This window comes from Salvia splendens, chromosome 1, assembly GCF_004379255.2.
Source record: "Salvia splendens isolate huo1 chromosome 1, SspV2, whole genome shotgun sequence".
Lineage (NCBI taxonomy): Eukaryota > Viridiplantae > Streptophyta > Magnoliopsida > Lamiales > Lamiaceae > Salvia > Salvia splendens.
In genome coordinates, this window is record NC_056032.1 from 42,160,269 (window position 1) to 42,183,859 (window position 23,591).

Sequence of the window (23,591 nt, forward strand, 5' to 3'; positions counted from 1 at the left end):
AAAAGTTTTGCCACAACTAAGAAGAAACGGGGGGAACACTATATAAAAAACCTTATATATCAGATAAAGTTTATGAATTAATAGACATGAAATATAACTTAATTAGTTTATTATTTTATACTATTAATAAATATGGGATTCGAGTTAGACATGAGAGCACCCACAACCATGCTCTTGCCAACGAGCACGGTTGTGGGCCCGACCCCACGTTTTCTGCCTGCTCTTAGGCAAGAGCACAACACCCACAACCGTGCTCTTCCGCAAGGACGAGCACATGAGTCCCACTATTCCATTATTCAATTTAAATAAAAACATTTCCACAAAATTAAAATAGATTACACATACCCGGAATAATATTACAAAATACATTAAAAATTAAAAATTACATAATTAAAAATTCTAAAAAATAAAAATTACATAATTAAAATCCTAAAAATTAAAAATTTCATAATCAAACTCCTAAAAATTAAAAATTACATAATTAAATTCATAAAATTAAAAAACCACTACTCGTGGCCGAATTTCACCCACATGTGTGCAACGAAGGAATTCATCACCGAAGGCTGTACGAATGCCCTCGCAAAAATTTTTAAGACAAAGGATTCCAGTGGACTCACCGACATGCAAATACTCGTCGAAGAGGTCGGCCGTTTATCCAGTAGCGAGTTGTCGGATGATATACGTACACTTCTGCAACGCCGAGAGACTTTGCTGACCGGCTGCATCTGGACCTGTTTGGAAGAATTCAACACGGGCGGACAATGTGTTGACAATACGCAAAAACAAGCGATTTGACATGCGAAAACGGCGCTTAAAGTAATCTCCCGGAAACCGCAGCGGGTCGGCAAAATAGTCGGCAACGAGCCTTTCGTGGGCTCCCTCCCAGTCACGATGGATGTAGCGGCGAGTTGATCTAGTTGGTTGAGGAGGAGGGGCGGAGGTATTCGCTGCGTCATATGCTTCATAAGCGGCACAATGTTGTTCGTAGTATTCTTGTTCTTCGCGCTCCGCTTCTGCAATGAGATGAGTGAAATCCATTTGAGGTTTTGAGTGAGAGATGAATGTGTAGATAAGTTGTATGAAAAATATGAATGAGAGATGAATGAGAGATGATTTGATGTGAAAAATGGATGATGAATGTGTGTATTTATAGATGATTTTGGGAAAAAAATTTAAAAAAATAAAAAATACAGAAAAACGGGCAAAAAACAGCCATTTTTTTGGGATTGGGAAAATATTATTTTTTTATTTTTTGGTATTATTTTCGATTTTTTTTTAAAAAAAATTTTCCAACGGATATGCCGTTGGCCAATCACATGCTGACACGTCGCCTGCTCGCTGGCACGGACGTTCTCGATGCATCGAGCAGCGCCGTGCCAGCAGCGGACAGCGGTGTCGAGCCGCTGGCACGGACGGACGGACGAGCGCCTGCTCTCCGATGAGGGGAACTAACTAAAAATTCCAACCACAAATTCGTTGCACATATGCAAATATCCTCTAGGTGATTGTTAAGCAAATAAACTAAGAAAAATATTCTTAAATCAATATCGTAATTTACCAATAAAGTTTAAATATGATTATTGGATTATACTACTTTATTAGTCTCACAATAAGAGTCCTATTTTATCATTTTTATCCGTCTCACAGTCAGAGTCATATTTAACTTTTATCATATTTGATAAGTAGGTTTCACATCCACTAACTCACATTCTATTATAGAACTAATATATAGTGTAAAAAATAAAGTGAACCACACGTTTCACTAATTTTTTAACTCATTATTTTGTACTATATTTTTTAAAATTTATGCCCACGTCGAATAAATGTGACTCTGGGAATGAGGGAAGTATATTGTCTTTCACAGTAGAATAAAATATTTTCCCAAAAAATGAAAATAATTAAAGAACTAAATTTACACTTGGATAAAGTGTTCCAAATCGAACTTTGGCAAACGCATTCTGCAGAAACCTTGGCGATGGCATCAATGGCGGTGACGTGTCGTTTTACTGTTAAAGGCTTCGAGTCCAGGTCACTCTGCTCTCGTTCACCCTCTCTCCCCCAGTTTCATTCTCTTCCTACTAATCGTCGGAGCAGCGCCGTCGTCTCTTCTCGAAAGCCCGAAAATGTCGGGCTCCTCCGCATTCGGGCCATGAGCTCCGACTCATCGGGTTCCGGGCCCCAATTGGAAGTCACTGTGAAGAACACCATTGCTCAGAACCCTGTCGTGGTTTACTCCAAAACTTGGTGCTCGTAAGTGCATCACTGAATTTGCTTTTCTGTTTTCTATGTAATTGCTTCGCTGCTTTATTTCTTCATCATTTCGGATTTAAATTGTTTTGTTTTATACTTTTTGGGGATTTTCCCGGTGTTAGGTACTCTTCGGAGGTGAAATCGTTGTTCAAGAGACTTGGCACGGAGCCGTTTGTTATTGAATTGGACCGATTAGGTATGATTTTGAGCTATACCTTTTTCTTTCCATGGCGGAATTGATGTGATATTCTGTGTTATGGCTCATCTGCAAATTGGTGCGGATTTATTAGACATCCCTAAATCTAATGTGATGATAGTGAGTTAGAATTTGTTAATAGTTCCTGTGTTTGTTTGAATGTAGGCATATTTCAGTAGGATCAATCTGGAGAAGTCTTTGAAGAATAGATTGACTTAATATATTGATAAAACACATTTGAAGAATAAGATGGTCAAGCAAGTTCAAAACTAATCAACCTATTAAATTAAATGAGAGATTGACTTGGATTATTTTTATCGATCCATCTTATCGTTCAAGGTAAACTCTATTGTGCTACGAACATTTGCTTTGTATTCATACAATACTCTTACTATAACGTTATGAGAATACTTCTTTGGGCGTAGTGTTTTTGTTTTTAGCTAAAGCTTTGGGTAGGTGTTTGCCTGAAAGAAGGATGAGTAGTTACAACTTACATCTATAATATGCTAAGCAGTAAGCACTCAAGAGTGGAAGCCCTAGCTCCAACTAAATGCTAGCTAAAAGGTGGAGGATTAGCTCACACTTGAGCACCCACTCATAATTGCTTATGGTTTTGATGTGGGATGGTAACATACATCCCCTCAAAGAAGGTGGAGGACTGGCTCACACTTAAGTACCCTCCCATTATTGGTTATGAGTTCAATGTGGGATCATAATATCCATCCCCATAAATACCTGAAGTCAACAGATGTCTCATTTTGTTGGGTGCCTTCGATCGACCTAGGCAGGTCACCTTGCAGCCCTCTTTTATTATAGAAGTTATATACATACCGAGATCAAGCAGGTCGGGTTAGGCACTTAAGAAGTTAAGAATGATAGCTTAGGTCACCTCCGAGCCCCTGGTCTTGTGCAGTCCTCTCCCCATGTAAACCTCTTCCATACACATCGAGATCCATACGGTGGGGCAAATTTTAGGCACTCAAGAATGGAAGCCATAACCCTACTTAAAAACTATCTCAAAGGTGAAGGATTGACTCCCACTTAAGGATCCATTTATAATTGCTTTTGAGTTTAAGCTCAAAGGCAGAGAGGGCTGACTCCCACTTTAAGTACCCACCTATAATTGCTTATGGTTCGACGTGGGATGAGGTTTCATAGTTTATGGATTAGACAAAGAATTTGATCTTGCATAAATAGTTTGAAGAATGAGAATTAAAATTGAATCCATATAAAAATAAACATGGCTACAAACAGACCTAGAGGCTGAAACCATGCGTTTAAGCACTCAAGTTGAGTTTGCTTATTTCTTTTGTTCAAAAAGTGTCCACTTTAAAGGATCAGTGATCAACTCCTGCTGTAGACACATCCAAAGTTTAGGATTGAACATGATAAATTTATTTAAAATACCAATGTCATGGAAAGATGTGCAAACTTGTTTTTGCCTAAAGTGTATTGTCTGTGTCATGAACTATTCCCTTTTTCAGGTGCTGAAGGATCACAACTGCAGAAGACTCTAGAAAAACTTACTGGACAACATACAGTTCCCAATGTCTTCATAGGTAAGGAGCATTAGAGATTGCAGTTTAACGATTAAATATTCCATTAGAACTGTTCTCATTAGAAAACCATCAGCAAGGCATGGCTTGAGCAACGACGCATTGCATTCACTGAAAATTAATTTAGTTTTGCTATGCATCAACCAAGAGAGCTCTCTCGATTTCTCTCTCGCTTCCTTATGAGTTCCATGCGCAAAGCAATATTTCCTGAATTCATTCTTTTCTCTACACTGTTTTCAACTAAGTTAATAACAAAGTTTGTGATAGCACAAACTTTTAACCACTACATCGGTGTAAAAGAAAATGAAAACTCATCACAGTAGTATTTTTCCACTCATGGTAGATTTCTGTTTACATTTTAATTTTCCTTTCCTACTACTATTATTATTAAGCATTTATATCTAGAATTAATTGATCTTTCATGGCAGGGGGCAAGCATATTGGCGGTTGTTCAGGTACTTCTTTGCTTCTCATTATAGCTTCTTCTCATGATGCAAATTTCAGAAGCATATCTATATTTTTTGCTAAAACAAAAATATCTAAAGTTTTCAACGTGTCAAAATAGTTACTTGTTTGTTTTACCAATTTTTTTCTGATATATTCCTGCTAGACGATGTTTAACATTTTGTTTGAAAAGTTTAGATCCCAGTCATTAGATGGAAGTGGGAATTTTGTGATCTAAGATTTTTCCATGATTTAGTCGTATATTTGAAGCATTCATACATGAATCATTAGTGGCTTTTGGTTGTTGACGTTGCAGATACTATCAAGTTGTATCAGGAAGGGGAGCTGGAGACTTTGCTATTCGAAGCTGGTGCAAAAAAGTGAAGGTTTGTGATCTACCACCACCCAATAATACGCCATGGCTTCTCCCTGTATCTTGTTCATCTACATCTAGAGAGAGAGAGCGAGATGATTTTCATGTCTGGTCTATTGACTTTGGTGAGAATGTGCTTAACTCTATGTTTCTATTTTTTTCAAGTTCTCGAACTTTGACAAGAGTTGTAATTATAGTCCGAGAATGAGAACCCGTCTGAATAACCATGCCGGATTTTCACTTAGCTTTTGCATTGACACCGTAATTTATGATCCGATTTAAGTTTAAACATTCGATTGCCGACGTTAAGTTATATGTAGTCGTCGCATGCTCAAAGTTGAGATGTATGGTGATGGAGTACGTACTAAACAAGCCCAATAGCAGTGACGGCCCATCAGCCCAAAGCCCAAGGAAGAGTATCAGTTCGGCATTACCAAAGAGTTCGGCCCCAGCCTACAGCTCGGTAAAAGCCGACCAATCAAGCTCTACTCTCAGATCGGCAAAAGCTGCTCGGCAATAGTTCAGCAGTTCGGTCTCAGTATTCGACCGAACTGGGAGATAGTGGACTCATGCAGAACCTCCACGACCTCCACTACACGATCTATTTAGTGGTGGACCCATGCAAGATCTCATGATCTCCACGACATCCACGATCTAATTAGTGATGATGTAAGCCACGACCTAATTAGTGATGATGTAAGCCACGACCTAGTTGGTGGTGATGCAAGCCACGATCTTAGTTCAATGTATATATAGAACTTAGATCGGATAGAGAAGGTTAAGCTCTCTAGAGATAAAAGATCAAATAGCAAGTCTGTATTGTAAGCTGTAGAAAACAGATCAAGCAATACAATTCTGCCCTCTTTTCTTCCCGTGGACGTAGATTTACCTCAGTAAATCGAACCACGTAAATCTCTGTGTCGTGATCTGCATTTTCCTGCATTCATCACCATCAAAAATTCGCCAAACCATCACTGGCGCCGTCTGTGGGAAACAGAGAACCAAATTTGTGATAAAGCGAATTTTTGACCCTTTTTCCACCCCAAAAAAAAATGCATACCAGATCACATACTACCCGTAATACCGTTCGTGAAAACCATGAGGAAGCTAGTCCAGCCCGCAGGTCCGGAAAACAGCCTCGGGAGACATCTACTTCCAGTTTTCATGATGAAGGAACAAGCCGCTCAAAAGGTCCACACACCAAGTCTTCCCAGCAGCCTGATTTGAATGAGGCTGTCAAGCTGTTCTTGGCTGAGAAGCAGGATGAGTTCTTAGCCTTCCTGCAAAAAAGCCAAGAGCCGAAGACGAAAACGGTGGATTCTCCTTCCTCATCCAGACATGAAAGTCACTACCGCAGTAGTGCCGTGTCTTCCAGGAAGAAGAATCCTCAACCCCGACATGTTCCTGTTCCTCCTCGGTACCGGAATCACAGGAGATCTCCATCTCCTCCATACCGAAGAGATGTCGGGTTCGCCATGTACGGAGCATTGAAGACTCCGTTCTCGGACGATATCACCCGAACTCCCCTTCCACAGAACTACCGAACTCCGTCGATGACTTATGACGGGTTGGTGAATCCTCATGACTTCCTGGGACGCTATCAGTATAACATGGCGAACCAGGGTCTCAATGAGGTCCACATGTGCAAGCTGTTTCCCGAGCTGCTTATCGGGAACGCAAGAAGGTGGTTCGATAGCCTCCCCCAAGGCAGCATTAGATCTTACCGAGATCTAATGGATGCTTTCCACAGGAGGTTCTTTCAGAAAGCGGAAGCCCGAATCACTTCGGCTCAGCTGCTTTCTATACGTCAAGGTCGCGACGAAAAGATCAGCGACTTTATGACGAGGTTCCACAAGGAATGCCTACAAGTAGATTATCTCAATGATCTACTTGTCTTTTCGGCATTCCAAAATGGAATCCTGCCCGGAGCTCTCTACAGAAAGCTCGTGGAATGCAGTCCGCAAACAGCTCAAGAGATGTGGGACATTGCGGACCAGTTTTCTCGTGCCGATGAGGCAGACCGTCGAAAACGGTCTTTAGACAGCTCATCTAGAGAAGACAAAAAGAAGCCCGATCATAGCGATCAGAGGTTTCCTCGCCGAACTCCTTCCCCACTAAAGGAGGGATAGCGGTCATCCGAGGTGATCAAAAAAAGCGAGTGTTTGCAGATTGCGCTTAAAAGTGCCGAGCAAATCAGCTCGGCACCATCAAGCATAGCAATCACAGCAGCCGGAGTCAGAGGCAGGCGAAATGACCGAAGTCACACCGGAGCCGAACTCGATGGTGTACGGCACTAAAGCCGTGATTCCGGTTGAGATCGGCATACCCAGTCCCCGAACTCTTAATTTCTCAGCAGAACTGAATGAGGACGGACTGAGAGCCGAACTAGATCTGGCCGAAGAAAGAAGAGAATTGGCCTGCATAAAAGCAGCCAAGTACAAGGAGCAAGTAGCCCGGTATTATAACCAAAGGGTGAAAAAGCTGCAATTTCAAGTGGGAGATCTCGTCTTGAGAAACAACGGAGTAAGCCGAGCAGAAAAGCTGGGCAAACTCGAACCCACATGGGAAGGTCCATATCGGGTGCCAGAAGTCCTCGGCAAAGGGTCTTATAAATTGACTCACATGTCAGGAGAACAAGCACCCCGAACATGGTACGTTTCCAACCTCAAGAAGTTCCATTTGTAAGAGACAGTCCGGTCAGTCAGTCTTGTGTCTAGTTCGGTCCTAGGGGTATGTGCTTTCTTTGTTTTTTACTTGCGTTTTGTTTGTCTATATGCGTTGTGTCTGTCTATGTGCGTGTCGTCTCTTACAAATGTTACTGAGGTATCTTGTTCTTCAAAGGCTGATCCCCTTTTTAGAACATATATAAGCCAACGATTGTGAGTCCAAGCTTCTAAGGAGGATACAAGACCACAATTCAGCTTAAAAAACAAGCAGTTCGTCTGAAACGAACTGCAACAATAAGCCAACGATTGTGAGTCCAAGCTTCTAAGGAGGATACAAGACCACAATTCGGCTTAAGAAACAAGCAGTTCGTCTGAAACGAACTGCAACAAAGGGAAAGTCCGATCCACGCGATAAAACTCGCCGAATTAGGACAAGGGAAAGTCCGATCCACGCGATAAAACTCGCCGAATTAGGACAAGGGAAAGTCCGATCCACGCGATAAAACTCGCCAAATTAGGACAAGGGAAAGTCCGATCCGAGCGATAAAACTCGCCAAATTAGGACACAAGCTTAGTCCGGTCAAAGAAATTTACTTCATAAGACCAAAGACGAGTCCGGTCAAAGAAGTTTACTTCATAAGACCAAAGACGAGTCCGGTCAAAGAAGTTTATTTCATAAGACCGAGGACTAAGTCCGGTCAAAGAAGTTTACTTCATAAGATCAAAGACGAGTCCGGTCAAAGAAGCTTACTTCATAAGACCGAGGACGAGTCCGGTCAAAGAAGTTTACTTCATAAGACCGAGGACGAGCACGATGAAATTTTTTCGCTGAGCTATAAATACGCAGTGATAGAAGCGAAATGAAGATTTCATTTATTAAAACTTGTTCGGCATACAATTCTGCTGCCCTACGAGAAGGCGTTACGCCATTACAAAGGACTATTCTACTGTCCCTGGTTGCTAAAGTTGAGCCATCTATTCACAAAATCCTCGTGAAGCCGAGTTCGGGCGTTCTCGGCAGCTGAAGAATAAGCAGGTCGACGAGATGCTCTAATCGACCTACCGCCTCTTCCCTGAGCCCGGGAAGCTCTAGCACCTCGGCGGCGAAGAGTCTCTTCACGAAGCATTTGTTGATCTTGCTCACTCATAATCACAGCTCCTCTACGAACTTCAGTCCGTCCTTGTCTTGACGTTTCCGGTTGCTCCTGAGTCCGTTCTCGTCTTGACGTTTCCGGCTGTTCCTGAGTTCGTTGCTGACTTGGAGTAGGGTTTTGAGCAAGTGAATCAGGGGTTTGAGCTGGAGTGTGACCATCTGTTGGCGGGAAATGCCTAAGGAATCTCTCGATTGAGGGACGCCGGGAAAGAATGATGTCGTACCGAGAAGCCCAGCGCCGGATTTCACGACTTGTTGACAAGCCGAGCTCTCCAGCGCATTGTTCCTCCGGAGTACATGATATTCCTCCCACAGTTCGTCAACTCGTTCCTGAACTTCAGAGATGGTCATTCCCCCGCGCCTGCAGATGAAATCCTCATACGCAGTCCTCTCAGCGACGGCGGTATTCAGCTCGGCCTCCAGATCTTTCTTTTCGGACTCTAAGTCCTTATTGTCGGCCTCCAGCTTCACTGAACGAGCCAAGAGTTCGTCATTCTTCACCTGGTCAGCTATGGCTCTTTTCTCAGCTTCGTCTAAAGCCGAAGAGTACAGCCGCTTCCAGTGAAGTACCTCCAGCTCCTTAAGAGTTCAGAATATAGAGCAGCTATGTCAGTTCGGCATTTCAGATTACTGAGCAGGTAGTAAACCACAACAGGAGTAAAAGAGAGTACGAAAGGCTATACGAAGACACAAGAGCAGAAAGAAGAATTTTTTCATTCATAAGAAAAATTTTTTTCTACACAAGGGCTTCAAGGCCGTTTTACAAGAAGGAAGAAACTAAACTAAGAGAAGGGAGACGAAATCATACTCCGCCAGCTTCGTCTCCGCCTTCTCGGTGAGGTTCAGCTTCCTTCTCCTTGTCTGCTTCAGCTTCAGCCTCGGCCTCCCTGCTCTCCCCAGCCTGCTCGGCGCCACCGTAGCCGATCTGCTGCGCCTCCTGCTCGGCCTGCTCATCGCCGGTCTGCCGCTCATGCTGCTCGGTCTCACCCTCTCCATGGAAAATTGGAGCGGGTGAAACTGACCCTATGGAGGCAAAGATAGCCTCCATGTTCTCATCGCGGTCAGCTCGGCAACTACGAACTTGGTCTGCAGAAAGCAGGACCGAGGACGAAGCAAGCTCCTCAAGCACCGGCAGACTCTGAAGCCGAGCTGCTATCTCTCGGCCGTACAGCGGCAGGATGACTTCGGGACCCTGCTCGGCTTTATCGGTCATCAGTTTCAGCAGATCACCGACAAAGGCTGAAAATTGGTTGCTCAGAAAGAGTTTCTCCGCGAAAGCACGGAGAGCCTCTCCTTGGGCAACCACGGCGGCAGCATCCCTCCGTTTCGTCTGCTCTCGCTGGATGACGAGCTGGTTTTTGGCAAACTGAGCTTCATCCTGGGCCGAAATCCTAGCAGCTCTGGCTTTCTCAAAGTTTGCCTCAGCCTGCTCGGCCCGGTGACAAGCAGCCGCCAACTTCCTCTGCATCTCAGCATAGTCGTTGGACGCTTTGGAGAGTTCAACGGCGACGAGCTTGGAGAGCATATCGTTCCTCTGAAAATGGAAAAAGCAAAAAGTCAACAGAGGGGCCACAAAAAATACAGAAAAAAGCAAGGCCAGAAAATCAAGAAGAGAATTCACCTCGGCGAAGTCCGTGGGCCATAAAAAGGGCTCACAGATATGTTCCGAAGGAGGCGCCAAGACCACGTCTTTCTCTGGCGCTCTTGGGGGCTTCTGGGTCTTCCCCTTCCTACTTACCGAAGTCGACTCCGGCTTCTTTGGATCCGAAGAGGTCTTTTGCCTCTTCGGATTCTTCTCGGCATCAGGCGCCGAGCTGGTAGCCTTCTCTTTCTCCGGCTCCTTAAGCTCGGAGGATTTGCGGCTAATCTTATTCAGCATGTACACTGCCAAAAAGCAAGAAAACAAGGTTAGTTTTCGTCGTCAAGGCAGTAATGCATAAAAAAGAATTCCTCACCCTCAGTCTCTTCGTCCGAAGACGAGGAGTCGAACACGAAGTCGCCCTTGACGAGCTCAGACTCCAGGTACTGCTTCCTAATCATAGGAATCTTATTGAGCTCGGCCTCGAGCTCGTCCAACGGTTCTACCCGAGGATGAGGAATAACGGACTTCGGCCCTCTCCAGGAAAAGTCCGAAGCCGAAGTCCTATTATAAAAAAAGAAGCGATTTTGCCATTTCGGCCATTTGGTTTTACAAAAGGCTCTAAAGGGCTGTAAAGGGATCAAGTAAAACCAAGATCCCTTCCTCTTAAACTGGAAGAAATTAAGGATTGCCCTCAGAGACAGATCCTTGTCTAGCCTACGCAGTTCGGCAGCAAAGGCCGATAAGTGCCTCCAAGAGTTCGGAGTCACCTGACCTAAAGGGAGTTGAAAAAAATCTAGCAGCTCTACAAAGGCAGGGGGAAGAGGGAAACGAAGCCCGCATTCCAAGCCGGCTTCATAAACGGTGGCGTAACCCCCCGGCGGCGAGTCAGCCCTATGAAGGTCGTCGGGAATCGCAACCTTCCCCCCAGGAAAAAAGTATTTTTCGTGTAAAGATATCACAGTATCCTTGCTCAAGATGCTGTGAAAATACTCTACGGTCTTCTCCCCGGATTCTTTCCGGCTAGAAGACCCCTTATCCCCTTTCCTACCGCTACCTGACTCAGAAGAAGAAGAAGACATGGTTCTTACTCTTTGAAAGTCTGAAGAAATTCTTGAAAGCGGAAGGAAATTTTTTACGCAAAAGAGAGAGATTGCAGAAGAAGCAATAGCAAAAGTGTTCAACTGATGAAGAAAGGACGTATTTATCAGATTCGGAGAAGATTTCAAAATCATCGCACCGTTTCGAATCCCACCTTTTCAGGATTCAACGGCCGGATTTTACTGTCGCATTTAATGCAGTCACGCGCAAGGCACGTCCCCTAACGTCAGCCTCCCCCGTACCTTTATCCAGAATGCCGAAGTGACTCGCTTCACCGAAGTGATTCACTTCGCTTTTCGGGGGGGGTAGTGATGGAGTACGTACTAAACAAGCCCAATAGCAGTGACGGCCCATCAGCCCAAAGCCCAAGGAAGAGTATCAGTTCGGCATTACCAAAGAGTTCGGCCCCAGCCTACAGCTCGGTAAAAGCCGACCAATCAAGCTCTACTCTCAGATCGGCAAAAGCTGCTCGGCAATAGTTCAGCAGTTCGGTCTCAGTATTCGACCGAACTGGGAGATAGTGGACTCATGCAGAACCTCCACGACCTCCACTACACGATCTATTTAGTGGTGGACCCATGCAAGATCTCATGATCTCCACGACATCCACGATCTAATTAGTGATGATGTAAGCCACGACCTAATTAGTGATGATGTAAGCCACGACCTAGTTGGTGGTGATGCAAGCCACGATCTTAGTTCAATGTATATATAGAACTTAGATCGGATAGAGAAGGTTAAGCTCTCTAGAGATAAAAGATCAAATAGCAAGTCTGTATTGTAAGCTGTAGAAAACAGATCAAGCAATACAATTCTGCCCTCTTTTCTTCCCGTGGACGTAGATTTACCTCAGTAAATCGAACCACGTAAATCTCTGTGTCGTGATCTGCATTTTCCTGCATTCATCACCATCAAAAATTCGCCAAACCATCATATGGTGCTCAAAAGTTGCGTCTATATCTTGAACAGCCGTGTACTCTGATTGCACCCTTTTCATAATACTGTCGGATTGGAACGTGAGAGCCCTTGAGTTTGGGGTTTCAATCTTTGCAAGAAGTGACATATTAAATAAAGCATATGCTAATAATTTATAAATAAATTTCCAACGTAAGAATATATAGATGTTATCGATCCATAAAATTATTTCATCATAACCAATTGGGTTAATAATTGAATCTGTCGTGATAATATCAATTTCATCTCAATCTTTTTAAATGATCAATTCTATATAATTTTTTTATTTTTCAAAACTTTTTTCATCGGATTTTCATACGAACAATTGATCCGTGAGATGACGTGTCAGATGATGACTTTTAGAGCATCTCCAATGGCGGAAGTCCGGTCGGACGTCGCGACGGGCGACCGGGACGTCCGCCATTGTGGCGTTTAGGGTCGGATACGGACGTCCCGTGAGGACGTCGGCGCGACGGGCGGGTGGACGTCCGCCATTGTGGCGTCCAGTCGGACGTCCGGTCGGACGTCCCGTTTTTAATTTTTTTTTGTAAATGTTAATTGTTTTTTTAAATTTTTTTTGTATTCTCGGTCAAATTTTATTTCCGTAAATGTTAATTGTTTTATTTGTAAATGTATGATTTTTTTAATTGCGGGATGTCCTAGTGGGAAGGGCGATGAGAAGGGCGGATTGTGCAGGGGATGTCCTAGTGACGTGGCAGTGGGATGGGAAGTCCTAGTGACGTGGCAGGAGGTGTTTTTGGGATGTCCTAGTGGATGTCCTAGTGGGATGTCCGCCCACTAGAGATGCTCTTACTCATGAACAAATAAGGTGTATAGATGATATTAATAAAAATACAAATTAGAAAAATCAGAAAAAAAATTCTAAATAGTTACTAGAATACTCCATAATCGATATAATTGCAAAAAATTGGATATCGATAAATTTTAAAAAATGAATAAAATTATTAAATCACCACAAGCAAAAAGATCGTCGTGGCTGTATAGAAACAACGAGCACTCTGAATTTACAGCCTCAGAATATATAGTGGCAGTGACAGTTAGCCAACTATCAGTCTGCGCCAAGTGCTTGCCATGGCCGCGCTGCCGCGGCTCCCTACCCTCCTAATTGATTGCCCGGCATCTTTCCTTCACCGTCACAGTTTCGCCGTCACGAAAATCGACTACTCAATACGGCGCCGGAAAGGTCGATCCTCCGCCGTCACGTGCTCTGCCTCCAGAGGGCCTTCTTCGTCTGAGATCAGGTATCATGCCAATCCATCAAAACTAATTGCCCTGCTTTTTCATGATGTGCGCTACTCTTAATAATCAATCACATTATTGTGTTGGTTAGCTAAATGTGTGTATTAAGGATAAACACGATGGCACGTTTTTAATTATTCTGAATTGAATTATGGTGTAGTTTCATCAACATACGAGTATCGCTTAATTAATTGCTGTGTAGTACTTGTGCTAATATTCACTTCCCTTAATTAGTAGAGATTTTGTGCCCAAAATTGTTTTATGTTAATGGATGCTCTTAAATTCAATGTTGATTAGGGTTTATATATCTAATTAACTGAAGCTTTTGGTGTTCAATCTACTCTTGTGCATAACTGTATTTGAAGCCAATCTTACATTTGATTATGTCAGTATGAATTTGTACTCTTATTATTCAAGGAAATGAAACTATGACTTTTATAATTTCCTCTCACTTACTTCTGACTCGATGCATTGATATGATGTTTCACCTTGTGTCACAAACTCACATTATTACATTTCTTCGTTTCAGAATGTGAGGTGTTCATGTCGATTTCTATTGCTTCAGATAACAAGTGATCAATAACCATTTTATTTGTTGTCCAGTTCCACGGCCAAAATACGAAGTGAAGTTCTGTCTCCATTTCGCACAGTTCGAATGTTCTTTTATATTGCTTTTATAGCTAGTGGTTCCCTTGGAGGATTCATAGCCCTCAGCCAGCTAGTTGGTGCCCTTGTGAATCCATCAAGAGCTGCTGATGTCACCGACATCCTCAAGGATCTAGCCATAGATATAGGAGCAGTCTCTGCTTTTGCATTTCTTTATTATAGGGAGAACAATGCTAAGAACGCTCAGGTGGCTAGGCTTTCAAGAGAGGAGTTTCTCTCGAATCTCAAGCTTCGTGTGGATGAGAGGAGGATTGTTCCTCTCAGTGCTTTCAGGGGAATTGCGCGCCTTGTTATCCTAGCCGGTCCTGCAAGCTTCATCCAAGACTCGTTCAAACTCAGTGAACCTTTCTCCGACAGCCTCCTTGAAAGGGGGATTCTTGTTGTACCATTTGTGACTGATGGAGGTTTGCCTGAATTTGAGTACGAAGAGAAAGAAGAGACGAAGGATATTGATTCGAAAAGGAAGAGGTTGTGGCAGCTAGCGCCCGTTTACACTGCTGAATGGAGCGAGTAAGTTACTCCTAATTGTGTATACATTGAACAAGGAAGAAAAAAGCAAGTCTCTACATTTTCTTTTTGCGCTGATCCTCATTCCCTGCTGTTAGTTGTCATCTCATGTTAGTTGGAAAGTTGAAAAGAAAGGATTAATTTTTGATGTTTTCGTGTAAACCGGCAACAGGTGGTTGAATGAGCAAAAGAAACTGGCTAAGGTCTCTCCTGAATCTCCGGTGTAAGTCTCCTTAAAAGAATTTCTCAGTGCATTATTCTTGTTTGTGGCATCTCTGTGTTTGGGACTGAAGCTTTTGAAATCAAAGTAGGGGAAACACTAGGATTGAGTATTTGAAGAATAAGATGATCGATTATGATAAAAAAAAATAATCAGACCATTCTATCATACAAAGCAAACACTCCTATAAATTTAATATAGGGATCTGATTCTAATTGTTGATGTCAAGGTACTTGTCTCTCCGTATGGATGGCCGAGTTCGAGGCAGTGGTGTCGGCTATCCTCCATGGAATGCGTTTGTTGCGCAGTTACCACCGGTGAAGGGAATATGGACAGGCCTCCTCGACGGCATGGATGGTAGAGTTTAATAAGCTATATAAAGTGCCTTCCTTCATACTACATATTCAATTGTTATTTCTATACTTCGTTTATATGTATTTTAGCAATATACAAGATGGAATAAGTTCGTCGGTCATTAAATTTTTTTAAATTAATTTAGTTTGAAATGATGGAATTTGTCAATGTTACCAATATTGAAAGGTTTGGTGAATCGATGGCCGCTCCCGATATGCAAAACTTCTTTTACGATGAAGGCATCAAAACGTTATAGTTTTAGAATTTAATGAAATGGATAGGATAGTGTAAATCAGGCAAAAATAAACACACGTTGAGACTGGGAAATGTATGATACAGATGTTTGAGATAGAAATTAAATAGGAAACAATTAAGGATGATACAAATTAATCAAAGAGTTCATGCAACGGCTTCCACTTCATCCAAAGCGTAGTTGTTTGTAGATACATTTGCATAGTTCACTTTGTTGAACCGCACCACCACTGGGTACCGAGTCTTTGGGTCCTGAATCATTTTAGCATTTTAGCAAGTAAATATTATAAACAATTAGGTAAAGAGTCGATTTTGTCTTATTGGTTTTAGTGCTTTAACGAAAATGTTCCAAAAGTGTCCAGACAAGTTGCTCAACGGTAGATGCAATCTCATCTGGAAAACTTTTTGTTGGGACATTTTTAACCTAAAAATATGGAAAATATTTGTTAAATCACTAGTAAAAAATCGAACAATATCTACACGTTAGGTTCTCTTACCTGATCAACAGCAACAACCGAACCAACACCCTTGTACCAGTATGATTCCTTCCTAAGGATTCTCACCTGCAAGAATCAATGAATTATAATTCCACTACTTAGGTCCAAGATCAATAGTTCTGTTTTTGTATTTTGGTTAGTGTAAAATTAGGCACTTTCTATTTTTACTGAGTTTATCTCCCTAACGAGATGGATGGGGCATTATATTCTAATTGTACTAATATACTATCAAATTATCAATATTTTCTTTCTATCTTTCACTATCATACTTCACCAATTTTGCATTAAAAATAATATTATCAATCAAAACTATTGACAGTAAATATTGATTGTAATCGAATGATAACGATTCCTTCAAAGCAGCTATCGTTAGCATAAAAATCAAAGCTGGATTTATGATCACGACAGTTGAAGAACATGCAAATTAGTTACTACCTTAGAGCCTCTTGGGGGGCCAACTGGCGGCGGCTTGGCTACTTTAGGGGCTTCGGCGGTGGCGGCTGGTTTATCGGCCTCTTCCGCTGCTGCCCTTACAAGGAGCCTAAAGCTTCTGGTGTTGTTGGTAGAGAAGCAGACCATGTTGGCCTTAAGAGTGGTTGTGTTTGATGACACATTTTGTGCCAACACAAATCCACATGCAGCTGATGCTATGCTGCTGCTTGCCATTTTGCTCTTCAAGATTCACACAACACAACCTGTTTTTGGTGTGATTGGATACAAACAAATTAGATTTAATTAAGGAAAGTGAGGAGATTTTAGAGATGCATTGAATTGAGGGGATATCTTCTTTTCTGGACTAGAGAGCTATGCTGTTGCTTTAGCCATTCCGGATCTGCCACGTGGACACCATATCCCCTTCTTTTGGATAATGTCATCTATGCCATTTCTATTCTCTTTTTTTTCCTTTGTTGGTTTGGAACACCCTCAATCTCCGTCTACGAAATTATGGAATGTGAAGAATCTAAGTTGAATATTTAAGAGAAAATTGCATTTATATTAAATTTGTAATACAATATAATTATATACTTAATAAATTAATGAAAGTATGAGATATATTTATCAAATATAGTATAATACTGTTAAAAATCAAATAAGATAATAGTACTAGTATACAAATGACAAATAATACTTTATTTTGCAGATTTAGAGGTGGAAAAATATTCAAAATCTGAAAATTTGATCTGAACGAAACCGAAATTTAAAATTCAGGTTGTATATTTTGAATTTGGTTCGGATGTTAGGATCAGATATTTAAAAATTTGAAGTAATTCAAAATATATTTATTATACAGTAATAAAAATATTTTAATTATAATCCTAACAATATAAAAACTTTGTGTTAAACAATTTTTATGATATTTGATGATGCGTAGTATTAGATTTTCGGATTTCGGCATTGGATTTTCAAAATTTTATTTTTAGTATTGGAATTTTCAATTTTTATATGTTTTTATGCAATTTGGAATTTTTTGGGACTGGATTCATTTTTCTATAGTATTTTGGATTTTCAAATCGAATTGGATAAAAATCTAATATGAAATCCAAATACTCACTAGACAAAGTGAAGTGACTATGGTATACACTTTGATGACATTGTTAATGCATTGCGTCTGTCCTTTAATTATAAGCATAATGAAGCACAAATAAATGATTTAACATTAAAGATGGTTTTGGTAATAATTAAAAATATATTTTGAGTGGAGATTATGAAAAGTGAAAAGTCATATCATAGAAATAATAGTAATTGAATTAATGTATATTAAAGGTTATACTATATTATTGTACACTGGTGGTATCCATAATATATTATGTGGTGGAAACCATAAATAGAAATATACTCAATAATTTGTGTACCCACTAAAATTTAAATAGAACATTTTAAGTCATAGTATGAAATACAATTAAAGCTAGTAATTTTCATTAGTAATTATATTTTTAATTAATGAATTATAATTAAGGTATACAGTAGTTTGACTCGTATAAAAAGAATGAATAACATTAACCGAATTCCGGCGACATTCACGACGGAGTGTGGATTCCGGCGAATGCTCCTCTTTCACCGTTGCCTCTTACTTCAGCTACTGATCCGCTGCTGAACCTAATCAAAACTACTCGTTTTCACTTGGAATATTTTGAAGAGACTGCATTGCTTCGATGCTCGCATTATTTGAATTTCCTGCTTCAAAATTCTCTCCTTGAGTGCTCCGACAATTTCGGCGGTGCTTTCTGCTGCAATTCTGCCTTGTTGTCTACTTGCGATCTCGCTATCTGAAGGTACAAACACCGTGTTGGAATAAGTTCTACCTTTAAACTTTCATTTTTCCTGCTGTCTTCGCAGGTTCAGCTTTTTTCCGTGATGATTTTTTAATGAGTGTTTGCTTTAAAATGTTCATTTTTTATATAATTTTTTGTATTTTGCAAACAAAATTGAAGTTTAACCTTCCACTTTTGCTATGGTGATGAACTTTAGCACTGCTCATATAGTAGGAATTCTGATTTGGAATTTTAGGCATACATGTGACTACAAATGCCTATTATTAGGGTTAAAAATCGAGTAGTGTGGTCCTGAGACTGTTTCTCTCCGTTTTAAATAAATTGCTGTCTCTATGGTTCTTCGATTGAATCAGTATATATTGGAGGAACATGGAGTTCAAAAGGGGATATTTGGTGATTGGTCACATCTTGATGTGAGACATCATGGAAATATGCCGTAAATTCCTATTTACAGGGCTGTGTGTGCTGTGAAGTATTGTCTTTGTTATTCTTTCTGCATTTGTTCCTTTCTGCACATTAATCTAGGGGAATTTGTTCTTTACTTGATTGGCTCGATGGCTCTTCACCTTTAATTCTCATTTGCCCCTTCATTCTATTGTACTAATTGCCCAACCTTTTTGTATCTCTTTAGAGCTTCAACTTCTTTTGGTAATGAAGATCCCTCTCTCTCTCTCTCTCTTGCTTTTCTTCTTGTTAATATTCTTGGTTGTGGTTGTAGAGTAGGGAGGTTCCTTTTGCGAATGGTGGTTGCAAATTTTAAAAAGCACCTTTATGTATATGTTTTCAACAACTTTATGAATATCCATTCCTTTTTGTTTTCTTTGTGGCTTTTATTTTAGTCATTCACTATTACTGACTTCTCTTTTCCTTTTTTTGGGGGGTGGAGGGGTGTGTGTTTGAATTGTTACATTGTGTTAACGACTGGCCTCTTCAAGAAACATAGGAGTATCTGCAAAGAGACTGCTCAATGGTAAACCACATCAAGCTGGTGCTGAGATTCCTATTTTGTTTATTGAAATATTCTGTCGAGACGATAGGATTGAGTAGGCTAGCTCGGTTGTATCGTTGCCATTAGATTTTATTTCTTCATACATAAGCTAACAAATGAATGGCCTTGCATGATTCTTGGCAAGTGAAGATGTTCATCACGTAATAGTTTCACTTAGTCCTCAATTTTTTTTCCATTGTCGTCTTGCTATTGGTATGTGGACCATATTGTCATGGTTTATAGTGATATTGTATATTTATTTACAGGTTTGCAACTATTCAGGAGCAGGTCAGATGGATCAAAGATAAGTCTTGCTCATCCAACAGATGTAAGAGTGTTAATATCTTCAAACCATTACAGCTTTCAACTCCCAGTTGCAAGATATCTTTGTTTAGAAATCTCGAAAACAATTCTGCTATCTACATCTCACTTTACAAACATATGACATCTGCAATAGGAATTGTTTCCTGCATTCCTAAAACAATTTATAAATTCTTTCTTGTGTTTTTTTCTAACAACTTTATTACACATGATTTGACATCTACCATTGAACAATTCTACCAAAACCACCTCTCTCAGTTTCAGTTATTAGAATTCTCAATACTCTAAAAGCTCCATCAAACACCCTATTAGTTTATTGATTTGCAACATATATAAGTTTTTCATCTTGTGCTTTCCTGGTTGACCTTCATAATATATGTCCTGATGTTTTCCTACTGCAGTGTTTCAGAGCATGAAAGTACTCAGTGCATAAGACCGGTCCATCCAAATGGAGTCAAGAAATGATCCACCTAATTTGGTTGCTAAATTAATGGGACTTGAAGCCCTTCCCAAACAGAAGCCCGGCTCAGTTGTTCCAAGAAACCATTCTGGAGGTTATCCTCGAAATAGTTCGGATGTCTCTATGAGTTACTGGAAACAACAGGATGAATTCTCTCACTACCTTAATCCAAATGAACACAAAGCTACTCTTGAAATTCGGCAGCAACCGCAGAGATCAAGTCACGTGGCAAGATCTAAGAAGACAACAGATGACAGAAAGATGGGTCTTGTTCGTCAGAATTTTATTGAAGCAAAACGCCTTTCTGTGAATGAAAGACATCGTCAATCTAAGAAATTCCAAGATGCACTAGAAGTTCTGAGTTCCAATAAAGACTTATTCCTTAAATGTCTGCAAGAACCACATTCAGTGACCTCTGAGAATCTTTACAGTCGGCAGTCTGCTTCCAGTCATCCAGAGACAAAACGGATCACTATTCTTAGACCTACAAAGAGGATAGAGAACAATGACTCTGTGGAGACTGGGATTAGAGATACAAAGAAAATAAAGAAAGGGGCCTCTCCTCAGCAGAATGGACTGGAGAAAGTTCAACCAGGAAGTTCCTCTCCTGAAGGTCTTAATTGTTACAAAAATCCCTCTCTACCGACAAAAATTGTAGTTTTAAAACCTACACGTAAGAAAGCATGTAATGATATGACTGTGGCTTCTCCACATTCAGAACAACCAATGTTGCTGCAAAGGGAAGACTTCTTTAGGCATATTGAAGAGGGCGAGGGTCAAGAATCAAGAGATGTAGCAAAAGGAATCGCTCTGCATGCCAAATTTGGCCAGCATCACAAAAATGGAGACTTGATTTCGTCTGTATTATTGAATGACTACATAGGAGATGATAGCTCATTTAATAAATTAGAACTTGGTTACGTCGGTGATAATCTCTGTCATTCAGAGGCCATATCATCTGTATCTAATCTTTCTGGGGATTATGTTGATATGCTTAGCCCTTACTCTACCTGTACTTCATCTCGGCCATCTTATTCTCCAGAATCATCAGTTACCAGAGAAGCGAAGAAACGTCTTTCTGAAAGATGGGCCATGATGCCACCTAATGAGATTGGTCAAGAACAAAAACAATATCAGAGAAGCTCCAGCACTTTAGGTGAAATGCTCGCTTTAACTGAGACAAAGCCATTGTATTCTCATGGCGAAGAAGGCAGTTCAAGCCAGGAATCTGGGGACTTTGATTTTCTCTTCGTTAATCAATGGAGAAGAGATGGAGAAATGGATAATCCACCAAGAAATCTGATGAGGTCAAAATCTGTTCCAGTATCTGGTTGGATTGGAACAGGGTTGAATATTGGCAGTTCAGTTTCAAGAGAGGAGAAATCAGAATCTTATAAGGAGGATGGAAAAGTAAGTTATGCTAAATCATCACTCAAAGGAAAAGTTTCAGGTTTGTTTCTCTCGACGGAGGCCAAAAAAGCCAATAAAGAAACGTCTGTAGTGTCCCATACCAAAGATGGCTTTTACTTGCATCCTGGAGACATTGATAGGACTGTAGGTCTTAATGACAAAGGGTCCATTCATGCTTTTTCCCCGTTGGAACCATCAAGAACAGCGCCGTCCTCTGAATCCATTTGCACAAAGATGATGTCTCCTGAGGTAAATTGTCCAAATTTCTTGTACTTTGTTTACATCTTCTGCTTGATGCATATGTTTTTTTTGCGATGATCAGAGATGTAAGGATTGGTCATATACCTAAGTTGATGCTTTTAATGATGCTTTCTTCATCGGTTACTTATCACAATAACAGTCATTTTCCACTGCCAGTTTTTCTTTTCTGGTTTACAGCTCTATGCATGGTAATTGATTTACTGAGTTCTATGTGCATTATCCAGAAAAAAAAAGTCTCTTTTGAAGTTATGAAAGGTGGTCATACTGTCATAGTGCTATCTAACAGTCACAGATAAAGAAATATGCAGAATTACTTCATGCTTAGTTTGTGATAATAGTCTAATTTTGTGCACTGCTCTGGGTCTTACTTTGGCTACCGCTTGCCTTTGTGGGGGCATTTACAAACTTGTGATTGCAGATGTGAAACAGTCAACTCTATTTCATACCCACCAAATTTAACTGACCAAGTGATTTCTGTACTGGGAAACCTGGAGACCAAATAACATGATTTGCCACTTTTTCAGAATGGATTGGTCACAGAGAAACTCAGGGCATCTCGAAGCCTAAGCAAAAATCTTGACCAGCCTAGCCCGATATCTGTCTTAGGTCCATCATTTGAGGAGGAGTATATACAAAAGTCAGCTTCTTATTATGCTAAGCCTGAACAACAAGGTAACATTCATATCTCTCGAATTTCTTGAAATCTGCTTGGTTCTTTCCATCCTCCCATTTTGCTTTTGTTGAGGTGAAAGCACACTTGCTTATTATATTTATATAGCTGTATACCCAGTTATTCTAATAACCACAGTATATAAAATCTGCTAGACATTTGTAACGAAAAAAATACTTTCCAAAACATCTGACCTCAATCTTTGTATCAAAAATAATGCACACAGTTCCAGTCTTGTCTTTACTTTCCTAGGTTATAATCTATGAAGAATGGATGGATATAAAACAAAATGCATTTTTACATTTTCTTATTCTGTATTTCTCAGTTTCTTTCCTTCTCACCAATTCAGGAGTGGAGTCCCCCCGTTTATCTATAGGATCACGTATGATTGACAAATCGCCACCTATCGGGTCCATTGCACGAAGTCCTTGTTCGAATGACCCCTTTGTAAATGCAGGCTCTTCTCACCCCTCCAAGAAATTAACCACCAAAGAAACAGATGAAGAAGAACGAAACGGCCTTTTCTTTATCAAGGGATTATTAGCTGAGGCTGGTCGCCAATATGAGGCCCGTCCTACCTCGTATGTGACAAGATGTCACTCACTTCAGAGCCCATTGGACCCATCTTTTAGAGGCCAGAGTATTAACTCTCAAGATGACAAGAATCTGCCGGATGGCACGCTAAGGCAGAAGCAAGCAGTTCAACAACTCGTGCATGATTGTGTAAATGCAGCATTAGTAAATGCAGGATATGACTCACACCTGGGCCAAAGACTCCATACATCCACTATACCCAACTTGATCGGGGAGAAGGTACTAGGCAATGGTTGGATCAATCATTTTGGGTTGGAGATGGATGATTTATGCAGGAAAATCGAAGGGAGGCTGCTAGAAGAGCTAATGCAGGAATTGGTGGTTGAATTGGCATGTAGAATGTAACAAGTCTTCATTCATTTAGTTAACAGCTTGTACTCTGCTATAGCTTAAAGACTCTGACCATTCTTGTACTATGCTTTGACTCCATATATTGATCATAGCTGTTACAGGGCATGAATATTTATTGTTAAATTTTGTTTTTTACTATATATTGATATATAAAATACATACAATTAGTAACAAGGGTTAAATGATACTAATATAAATATAGAAAGGGTTATTTGTAGGCAAATAACCCATATAG

General features: G+C 40.6%; 4 protein-coding genes across 7 annotated transcripts; 3 read left to right on the forward strand and 1 right to left on the reverse strand.

Moving 5' to 3' along the window:
• Positions 1-1,903: 1,903 nt before the first annotated feature.
• On the forward strand, positions 1,904-5,063 carry LOC121800778 (monothiol glutaredoxin-S12, chloroplastic-like). Its single transcript, XM_042200284.1, has 5 exons — positions 1,904-2,250; positions 2,373-2,446; positions 3,931-4,005; positions 4,431-4,457; positions 4,763-5,063. The coding sequence occupies exons 1-5, from the start codon at positions 1,976-1,978 to the stop codon at positions 4,828-4,830; spliced, it is 519 nt and encodes a 172-aa protein (XP_042056218.1). The 5' UTR covers positions 1,904-1,975; the 3' UTR covers positions 4,831-5,063.
• Positions 5,064-13,255: 8,192 nt separating this feature from the next.
• LOC121752870 (protein LOW PSII ACCUMULATION 1, chloroplastic-like) lies at positions 13,256-15,431 on the forward strand. The gene is made up of 4 exons (XM_042147963.1): positions 13,256-13,534; positions 14,136-14,708; positions 14,878-14,928; positions 15,155-15,431. Exons 1-4 carry the CDS (start codon positions 13,365-13,367, stop codon positions 15,291-15,293), a joined length of 933 nt encoding a protein of 310 aa, XP_042003897.1. The 5' UTR covers positions 13,256-13,364; the 3' UTR covers positions 15,294-15,431.
• A 136-nt stretch (positions 15,432-15,567) lies between these two features.
• LOC121752875 (photosystem I reaction center subunit IV B, chloroplastic-like) lies at positions 15,568-16,806 on the reverse strand. Its single transcript, XM_042147965.1, has 3 exons — positions 16,464-16,806; positions 16,029-16,094; positions 15,568-15,783 (listed from the first exon to the last, which is right to left on the reverse strand). Exons 1-3 carry the CDS (start codon positions 16,692-16,694, stop codon positions 15,679-15,681), a joined length of 402 nt encoding a protein of 133 aa, XP_042003899.1. The 5' UTR covers positions 16,695-16,806; the 3' UTR covers positions 15,568-15,678.
• A 1,219-nt stretch (positions 16,807-18,025) lies between these two features.
• On the forward strand, positions 18,026-23,461 carry LOC121752877. 4 transcript variants are annotated; one of them, XM_042147973.1, is made up of 6 exons: positions 18,575-18,949; positions 19,188-19,271; positions 19,556-19,617; positions 20,012-21,729; positions 22,266-22,413; positions 22,761-23,461. In XM_042147973.1, the coding sequence occupies exons 4-6, from the start codon at positions 20,059-20,061 to the stop codon at positions 23,348-23,350; spliced, it is 2,409 nt and encodes an 802-aa protein (XP_042003907.1). In that variant the 5' UTR covers positions 18,575-18,949; positions 19,188-19,271; positions 19,556-19,617; positions 20,012-20,058; the 3' UTR covers positions 23,351-23,461. The 4 variants fall into 4 exon arrangements, with proteins under 4 accessions (XP_042003911.1, XP_042003907.1, XP_042003914.1 ...); XM_042147977.1 differs by lacking the exons at positions 18,575-18,949; positions 19,188-19,271 and adding an exon at positions 18,026-18,301; XM_042147980.1 differs by lacking the exon at positions 19,188-19,271.
• Positions 23,462-23,591: the final 130 nt, after the last annotated feature.